This window comes from Polypterus senegalus, chromosome 3 (assembly GCF_016835505.1).
Source record: "Polypterus senegalus isolate Bchr_013 chromosome 3, ASM1683550v1, whole genome shotgun sequence".
NCBI lineage: Eukaryota > Metazoa > Chordata > Cladistia > Polypteriformes > Polypteridae > Polypterus > Polypterus senegalus.
The window spans coordinates 12077941-12088434 of NC_053156.1; the positions used below are offsets into that span (position 1 = coordinate 12077941).

At 45.5% G+C, this 10494-nt stretch overlaps 1 protein-coding gene across 1 annotated transcript; it reads left to right on the forward strand.

The window, feature by feature from the left end:
• The first annotated feature begins 3001 nt into the window (after positions 1 to 3001).
• On the forward strand, positions 3002 to 4676 carry LOC120526735 (protein reprimo A-like). The gene has a single exon (XM_039749885.1). It carries the CDS (start codon positions 3314 to 3316, stop codon positions 3635 to 3637), a length of 324 nt encoding a protein of 107 aa, XP_039605819.1. The 5' UTR covers positions 3002 to 3313; the 3' UTR covers positions 3638 to 4676.
• The last annotated feature ends 5818 nt before the right edge of the window (positions 4677 to 10494 follow it).

The following is a 10494-nucleotide window of genomic DNA, read 5'->3' on the forward strand; positions in this document are numbered from 1 at the left end:
AAAAATCAAAGGTGTATCGTGAAAATGTGCGTTGAACGTTCTGAGTATTAAAAAAAAAGTTAATTTTAAAAGGGGGGGAGTAAAGACCACCACCTCCGCGGCTGCAGAGCTTCATTTACTGGTTTAGTTTCGACCTCCTTTGATTGTGTTTATTAAGAGCGTAACTCCAAATGAACAGTAATATCAATACACGGGACTCTTTTTAAATATTTTCACTTAAATTTGATAAAGTGAGTAACACCGTTGGTTAATATTTTGGAGTGTTAATGCCAGATCGGAAATAATTAATCTTCTGCGTATTTTCACATTGCTCTCCTTGCTTCGTGATTTTTTTTTTTTTTGCATTATTTATGTATTTATTTTTAAATTCCTGATTGATTGATTGATTGATATGCTAGATTTATGAGGCGAGCAACATAAACATTTCTCTATACGTATAACACATAAGCGGGAAGTTAGCAGCTAATGGAGAGCTCATGTGCCGTGCTTGGTAGTACCCGTTTATATCCGCTAGGTGGCACATCAACGTAATACAACATCACAGATTCAAAGCCGCTGAAGCCGGCGCAGGCGCAAGAGGGGCCGCCGCTAAACCCAGCAGAACGAAGCGCCAGACAGGAACCAACCTGGCAGGCCATCGCGAAGCCCACTCACGAGGAGCCGATCCACTTAGCAGTTACGCACTCAAAAATCAAAGTTCTAAAATGGAACGCTACTGAGGTTGTGGCTCTTTCTAGAGCCCTTCCTTGATAGCGAAAATGAAATATATTACAACATAGCCAAAAAGATGTGGACATATCTTTCAATATAATGTAACGTGTAGTTCAAATATATCTAAAGATTATATCTGAAATATAAGGAAACATATAGTTTTCCTTAATTACATTCATATATTTCCAAATACAGTATATACATATATATATATATATATATATATATAGACCTGCAACACTTTGTAAGCCCAGACCCAAGACAGATCACACTTAACACAGCCCTCCAAAGGCAGCATCATAGGCCCCTGGACCAAGTAGTGCACTGGGACCCCTGTTTTGATTGCAAAACAGGAACATCCATATCAGACACATTCTGTGCTCGTGTGCATTGCCTATTGTGCCCATATATTAGGACCGCCCTGCCAAAAGGACCCTCTAATGCTCACTAAACGTTCTTCAAGCAGGTCGCTCCAGCAACACACGTCTGCTTCGATTTCTAGCCTTAGTAACCGTCTGGACACGGGCGGGAGTTTGTGCTGCCGCCGTCAGATTTGGTCTTCAGCTTGTCTCGATATCAGAGATGTCTGCGGACTGAGAAGCGACGATGCCAGCCTGAGATGTTCTAAGAATATCCTGTATAATAACTAAAATGCAGGATAGGATAACTAGGATTTACAGTACAGACAGGTGTAGATTTCTAAAATGTATTTCATAATATATTATTCTTAGTATTGTAAAAAATATGAAGAAATATATTTTGGAAGAGATATTGCAATATAAAAAATGGCAATAACTGACATATTTTACTGTGCATTTAACTATATTGTAACATATTTTGTAACATTTTGCAGTATATTTAATTTTCATAACAGACTCACTTGTAATTTGTTTCTTCTGAACTCTTCAATTGTGATGATCAGTTTTGTCACCATGTCATCCCAAACTTGTTCCCAAATAGTCCCCAGACTGACATTTCCTCAAATATGTTGACTACTTTTGTAAGTCACTTTGGACAGAAGTATCTTCTAAGCAATCAAATATAAACTGTAAATTATATACTATACACCATGCATCATTGTGAGGAACCATCCAGCCATTCCTGTCAGCAGGTAAACTCAGTGGATAAGCCTGTGGGTCCTGATGATGGACTATCAGTCAGGCAGACCACCATCTGTGAGGCTCAAGGTCTTTGTGAGCAACCATCTAGGACCACAAGGAGCAGGTCTATCTGCACTACCGAAATTCTCACAGGATTCTGCTTTATATAGTGCCTTTCACACCTATGTATCTATCTATGCTTTATATAGTGCCTTTCCCACCTATCTATCCATCCATCCATTTTCTACAGGGTCACGGTCTGCTGGAGCCAATCCCTGCCAACCCACCGCAGGACACACACAAACACACCCACACACCAAGCACACACTAGGGCCAATTTAGAATCGCCAATCCACCTAACCTGCATGTCTTTGGACTGTGGGAGGAAACCGGAGCGCCCGGAGGAAACCCATGCAGACACGGGGAGAACATGCAAACTCCACGCAGGGAGGACCCAGGAAGCGAACCCGGGCTCCTAACTGCGAGGCAGCAGCGCTACCACTGCGCCACCGTGCCGCCCTTCCTATCTATCTATCTATCTATCTATCTATCTATCTATCTATCTATCTATCTATCTATCTATCTATCTATCTATCTATCTATCTATCACTTACTCCAGCCCCACGTGACCCATTCATACATCCTCTTGTCTTCCCCCAACATTTTAGCTGCTAGCAAAGATCTGAAATACGGTAGATTTAGGTTAGTCGGCCAAGTTTTAATCTTCCAGTCTCGTTGATCATATAATCCATAAACGCCAAATCGCGCTCTTTGTGCCACAAGACAAGCAGCTGCTCGTGTGATGCCAACGGCCTTTTTTTTTTTTTTGCTTCCTACCGAATTGTCACCTCCGCGGGATCAACAGCCGAGTCGCGCGCGCCACACGCACGAGCACACCTGCGCAGGTACCTCGCGATGAGCCGTTAGCAGCGCACGCAGTCACACCTGAGCCGGTAGCGCTGATTGCTCTTCAGAGTGCAAGGCGCTGTAATCCGCTCGAGAAGGACAGTCGCGTTATTGGACGGCCGGGCGCGAGGAGGCTGAGCTGCTCGGCTCCCTGTGACGGGTTAACAGGAAGCGGTGCTCCTCCCCGGGAGGCGAGCTGCTCTTCACTTTCAGGCGCCCGTCTTCTTGTTTCAGGTGCCCTCGCAGATCTCCTGAGCAGGTTGCCAGTGCCACCTTGGCCGAGATTTGGGGCAGCGGCCAGAGCGGTCCGTTCCTGACACGAATTGTTTTTTTTTTTATGACGGGACGTTTGGATTAATACTGCTCGTTTGAAGCGTCAGCGTTTTTGATGTTTTCATCACCCTGAGCTCTCCGATTGGATTGGCCACTGTTCGGGATTGGAAGTTTTCCTTATAGTGGGCATCGCTTGGGCTCTGACGAGTGAGGGGTCGGTGCCTGCAGAGGACATCAGTGACATTTGCATTCGGAGGGTCTTCTTCTGGATTAACATCACAGGCTCTCTCTGCTCAGGGAGCCTCCAAGCAGACCGGTGCGCTATGAACGCCACAGCGCTTCTCAACAGGAACGCCGGAGGGGCTCACTTCCCCAAGAGTCTCGAATCGGTGATCCGGTGCTGCAACCTGACCGGGTCAGTCATTCGGGATGACGGCTTTGGGGTCTCCTTCCCGGACGAGCAGAACCACTACATTATGCGGGTGGTCCAGATCGCCGTGCTCTGCGTGTTGTCGCTCACCGTGGTGTTCGGCGTCTTCTTCCTCGGGTGCAACCTGCTCATCAAATCTGAAAGTATGATCAACCTGCTGGTGAGGGACAGGAGACCTTCCAAGGAATCAGAGGCCATCATGATCGGGTCCTACTAAGGAGGTCGACCTCATCTATTAAACTATCTGGATCTGCAAGTGATGCGCACCTGGCTGTGGAGCTCGGTGACCGAAGGGCCAGGCAATCTGCAGTGGTGACAGCGACGCTCCAGGGTGGCCTGTAGAAGTGTGACTACTAAACGAAACGCTTTTAGTGACAATAAACAATGTCGACCTTAGTAACAATGCGATGCGGAAGAATATGTGGAAGACCCTCAAAAAGGAGCTTTTGGTAACACGCGTAGCCTTTGTGTGGTTGGGACCATCGATAACTCCAGGAAACACGATTGTAGAGAACCTCATCATGGGTCGTGTTGCAATCTATGATCAATAATTTTAAAAAGTAAAAAAACGATTTAAACTTTGTGACGGCTACATGGAGTTCGGATGTTCTCTCCATCCCTGTTGTCCTTGGTTGGGCACATCTGTGGGCCTCAATGTGCACGGGATTTCGTTGTTAATGCGAATCGTCTGGACGCGAGGCAACACGCATGTGCACAGGTTCATCTCTGCTGTCTCCGTGCACGTGAGCCCCGCGAGCTCCTGCCTTCTCTCCCCGAGACTTTACGGCGGGGCGGCCGCCCTGCTACACGAATTTCTCAGTAAGCCCCCGGACATCAGCACGCGGGACAGGCTGGTGGGCCCGTAAATCAGGTAATCCCGTCAATTCCCATGGAACCTGAAGACGGACACCCGGGACTGCGACACGCACACCTGCTGCGGAGGGTAACGCAGAACTGCGGGATTGGACCACCGAGTCAACCCGGGAAGATACAAAAGGTCGAAAACCAGCAACCGCCATCGTTCGTCCGTCCGTCCCTCTGTCTTCATCTTCCTGGAATCTGCTTATAAAAGGAACATAGAAAACAAAAATAAATGAATGTAAAAAATAACTACGAAAGTTGAAAGCAGTGGGTCATCGTGAAGATTCCAAGAACTCTTTATACATATTAACTTATAATTAAATAACATAGACATGTTGCTTTAGTTACGGCGGTGGTTCTTAAACTGTGGGGCGGGCCCCCCTAGAGGGGCGCGAAGTAATAAAATGGGGGGGTCGCGAAGATGTGAAAAAAAGAAAACAAGAATGGAAAATATGAAAAATACTATTTTACAATCTATTGAAACCAAAACAAATTAACTTAAACTACATGCTAGAAAAATAAATATAGAGTTAGATAAATGTCGATAAAAGTTAAGTAGGTATAATAAAATATGCATCTATGATATATCATTAATTTTAAAAGAACAAATTGGTATTAGTGGGCTCCTTTCAAAACAACCTGTTAGGAAAACTCGGGTCGCAAATACTTAAAGGCTGAGAAACGCTGAGTTACGGCGTCAGCTGAACGACTTTGAGCTCCTGTGCGGCGGCGAAATGCAACGTCCGTTTATTTCATTCTGTAGGGGCCCCCTGTAGATACTCTGAAGGATTAACGATGTGACAAATGGCACGAAGACCTCACAGGACAATTTAAAGGCGACGAAAAAAACAGGACTGGACTGGAAACACGCGTGTGAACTCGAAATAAGTGTGGAAAAGTCAAAGAAAAGAAAATAAAGCTATCTGATCTAACCAATAGCCACGTGTCTGCTTTGTGAATGCGCTCTCGTCTTCCTCCTCTTCTTCACTCTTAATCTACCTGTGTATCATATAGTGCCTTTCACATTTGAGATGTACTTTGTATTTATAGTCAATAATGGAACGTGTACAGTCCAATATATCCATTATATAGTGCCTTTCACATCTACCTATCTGCCATATTGTGTCTTTATGTGTAATACTGTCAGGGTCTTAGGGTCAATATTGTCACATGTAAAAAGTCGCATCTATCTATTTTATAGTGCCTCTGAAATCTAACTGTGTGTAATAGTCACTAACTAGCTATTATATAGTGATTTTCACATCTATTAATCTATCTCTCTATTTATATTATATAGCGCCTTTCACATCTATCTATCTATCTATCTATCTATCTATCTATCTATCTATCTATCTATCTATCTATCTATCTATCTATATTATATAGCGCCTTTCAAAATTATCTATCTATCTATCTATCTATCTATCTATCTATCATTTACATTGTGTCTTTAATTTCTGTCTATTATATAGCGCCTTTTATTTCTATTTCTTTAACACTCTTTCCCATGGTTGACTCCATTCAAGGCCCTTCACAGTCTCTGATTTCGATTTATTCTCTGGCTGGCTTGACTCCCACCCCGTCTGCTCTTCATTTAAAGCACTATAATACAGTATAATATATAAATTGTGTTCCTCTTCTCACTTATGGCTACAGCACGTTTGTCTCCATGTCCGCCCCATGTAAATTCTAGCAGATGGACTGACTCTTTTCTGATGATGTTGGGGGGTCTGTTGTTTGCCCTTTGTGATGTTATAAAGTGATTTTCTATAGCAGGCAGACCCCCTGAGACCCCCAGCAGGGTGAATTAGCTGAGCTCCACTCTTACAAAGTCATCCCAGGTGGTGGTGCAGGATTTTAGTCCGCCTGAATCTGAGCCCCCAGTGTCTTCTGTCCACAGAGGGTGGGTGGCTTGGATGGACTCACCAATTGTGGTCTCCTGGCCTGGACGTCTGTTTTTTCTTCTCGCAGGTGTTTGCTCTTACACTTTGGCTGTGACTTTCCCTTTACTTCTCCCTCCTGCAGTTCCTTCTTGTGTTTTATTGTAAAACTGAAGCTCATTCCAAGCCCACACTCCTAGCTAGCGTCCTCTCATGGTGTCCAGTCTTCTGTCCATCAGCCACATTGTCCTGCATTTGACTTGATTCTCTTCTCCGTTTTCAGACGTCCTTTAAGACCCTTCAGACCTCTCCACCGATCCTTAATGTCCTTTTGCTTCCAAGTCGCTGTGTGGAAATTCCCATTTGCAGCTATTAATTGGGCCTCCATGTTTGTTGGACTTCAGCACTTGGCAGATGATCAGCAGAATCAGATGATGGCAATGAAAGGGTCTGAAATGGCCACTCACACTCTTACTCTGCTGCCTCCAGGTTTAGGTTTCTTTTCCTGGTCTCGTTATCAGACTGAATTAACAAGAATCAAACAAGGGGATGTGTGTCCTACACACCAGTGACCACAGTGTAACTCTGCCATTAATTAGGACCACTCCACCCATACAGTGAGGTGGTCTCAAGTTCATCCTCAAAGGCATGGGGTGGACAAACTGCCAAGTGTATGTCATGGAGACGCTGGCCAATGTCACTCGGCTCAGGTCAGCTGGTGGTCGATGTCTGCCCTGAATTGTTTATCGAAGGTCACCATCTCATCTCAGCTGGACAGCCCAGCCATAAGGACTCTGGCTGGAGGAACATCACACACATATCATGAAAGGTGAGGACTTTTAGACACCTGGGGACGTTCAGCCCCTGCGCTTTGACTGGTGGTCCCTTCCCTTTCTATTCTCTTACTGCTCGTCCCTCTCAAATCTCTTTCAATTTTTGGTTTCACTTGTGCCGCCCGACCAGTTTTGCGCAGGACTGCCTCGCGTACGACGCGCTCATTAATGGCGTCGTAGTTTATCCCTGAAAGGGCAGGTGGACCTGAAAAGAAAATGGAACTTCAAAGAGGGGCTTCCTGTGACGCCTTCTCCCTCGGAATCGCTCTGTCCTTTCATGCCCGCGGCTTCAGAGCGCTTTTGATTCACAGGCTCATCTCTCCATGAGGTCCTAATGACAGCTGAGCGCTCGTCCTCTTGTCAGCGTTATTCTTAGTGGACACCCCCCGTTGTTATTTTCCTGCATGATATTATGCGCCCATTCATTCATCCAGTCCTTCATTCATTCATTCGTTCGTTTTATTTCATGAATCTGTTTAATCCACTTTAGAATCAAGACGCTGCAGCCGACCTCGGTAGCATCGGACGCAAAGGAGGAGACAACGTTAAAATGGGACACCAGGAACAATTGGAGTAAACTCGCCGAATACAAACGCATGCACCAGATAGAGCACACACGTGCGCGCGCACACAAACATACACGTGCACGAGCGGAGTTCAAACCCCTGCAGGGGTCTTCTTGACCAGTGGAGGACACACCGGCGTACCTTAATGTGCTGGCAGGAGGGTGGTGATAATTAATTAATTAATTAATTAATTAATTAATTATCATCACCACTCCTCCTTAATTAATTAATAAATACAATAGTATTATTGGAGGGTGGCGCAGTGGGTAGCGCTGCTGCCTCACAGTTAGAAAACCCGGGTCCGCTTCCCAGGTCCTTCCTGCGTGGAGTTCGCATGTTCTCTCCGTATCTGCGATGGTTTCCTCCCACAGTCCAAAGACATGAAGGTTAGGTTCATTGGCGATCCTAAGTTGTCCCTAGTGAGTGTGTGTGCTCTGCGGTGGGCTGGCGCCCTGCCCGGGATTTGTTCCTGTGTTGGCTGGGATTGGCTCCAGCATTCCCCCGTGACCCTGTGTTAGGATATAGCGGGTTGGAAAATGACTGACTGACTCTATTATCCATCCATCCATTTTCTAACCCGCTGAATCCGAATACAGGGTCACGGGGGTCTGCTGGAGCCAATCCCAGCCAACACAGGGCACAAGGCAGGAACCAATCCTGGGCAGGGTGCCAACCCACCGCAGGACTCTATTATTGTTATTGTTAATATTGCGGTTGCTGTTGTCGTTCCCCTTTTTTTTTGCACATGGTCGTCAGTTTTATTCCATTCCGTTTATTTTTTTCATTGCGCTCTTCGGTGAGCGGACGCACGCACGCATGCTCAGAGCGCCGTAACAAGTGTGCTGCACGTAAAATAAAATCCGCAACTTTCTAACTAACTAAATACTTAATGCATGCGCATTCATTGTACAGATTCGTTTCAACATGTACAGTAAAACAGCCATTTTAAAGTGATTACCATACGTGGTTTCTGTAACATAGACGTCCATTAATATTATGGTTGCCCTTACAGCCTTTAAAATGACGAATGGCACTTTACTGAGTTGCGTGGTCACTTATTGCCCCACCACTTCACAAAGAACCATTTCATTCTGAGAAGACGTCTTTGTATATGAAGTTGGATCTGCGGGTTTTGAAAATTCACAAACCAGCGATTCTTAATATCTAGTAGGCTGACTAACAGGTCAAGGTTACTCTGTGCAGCAAAAGTCTTGTTTAGATCATGGACCCGTTATTACTTCACAAAACTGTTGCACGGTTATTTATGGAGCTTGTTATGGAACTGAATAAATAGAGAACCGAAAATGGCCCCCTTACGACATTCCTCTGAAGAGCTGCACTTTGGCACCTTGACTTTATAAGAGGACCACGGCCAGGTGACAGCCAACGTCCTGTCTTTTCAACGCCGACCACCACCCTAGGTCTGTGCAGGGTTTCAGTGACGTCATCAGGCATGCCCGCGGGTCGTCAGAGGCACGTGACAAGCCCCCCTCCCCTCCGGGTCTGCTCTGCCCTGATTTCTCCAGCTATCCTGTCAATGGCGCTGCCACCGTGACTCTCACAGTGTGTCTCGCTGTGATCGGACATGCCGGGGTGTGCATCCGGGCTACTGCTATTGTTGTTTTGTTTAATATAATATAAAAACAAAGTTGACGGGAGAGTGGGATTTCATCTTTCAAATCAGTAACCTCCCCCTCCCGAAATAAAAGTGAAATCATTGGAGACCGCCACATGTGTCACACTGCATCTTATCGGGTCGCACACCGGCTTCATTGGATGGTGACAATGAATTTCAAGGAAACCCATGCATGTGTGACCCTGGAAAGACTCCATCTAAATAGAAACTCTGGCTCACCTGTCCAGGACTGGGGGGCTGCCTTGACGCTGATGCTGCAAAAAAAAAAAAAAAATGGACGAATGAATAAAACGACAACCATATACTGGAATTCTGTGGGGTACAACCTCTTCTTCTTCTTATTATTATTATTATTATTATCATCATTTCCAGTCTCCGCCCCAAGTGAAAATGCTCAGGATTAAGTGAGCTTGCAAAATGGTATTATTATTATTATTATTATTATTATTATTACTAGGGGGCTGTGCCCCCTGCTCGCTCCGCTCGCCCACCCGCAAACCAATAACCAACACCCCACCGGAGCGCGCTGCGCATTCACTTCGTGTCTCTGCCCCTCGCGTTTCGGGGCTGAATGCACGCTAAGTAGACCATCCAGGAATTGCTGCTGCTGCCGCCGCCGAGCTGCCTGTTCTGCACGGCCATCATTTGAAAGCCTGTGCAGCAGCTGTCCTTTTGTGTCACTGCCTTGTATCGCGAGACAACAACAACAACATTTATTTATACAGCACATTGTCATACAAACAATTAAGCTCAAAGTGCTACATTAACGTTAAAGTGTCTCCGAGAAAATCACGTATCGGCTCCTCCCAAGCCTTCCAAGATTTTTTTATGATAGAGAGATTATTATTATTATTATTATTATTATTATTATTATTATTATTATTATTATTATTATTATCGTGGTATTAGCCCTTAAGCCTCTCTGTAAAGAGCTGCAGGTTTCATGTTCTCCTCGCATCTGCGTGGATATCCATGCATGCAGGTCAGGTGAACTGGTGACGCTAAGTTGTGTGTGTGTGTGCTTGTGTGTGGTCGCCCTGCGATGGACTGACCGGTCTAGGGTTAGTTTCTGCCTTGTGCCCTGCTGGCAGGGATGGCTCCAGCACCCCCCTGTCCCTGGTGTGGATTGAACGGGTTAGAAAATGACAGGACATGTTATTATTTTTATTAGCTCCTCCACATCTACCGAGACCGCAAGTGCTCAGAATTAAGCAGGCTTAGCAAATGTTATTATTATAATTAGTTGTGGTAGAAGTAGTACTGGTGGCGCAGTGTTAGCAGTGCTGACTCGCATGTTC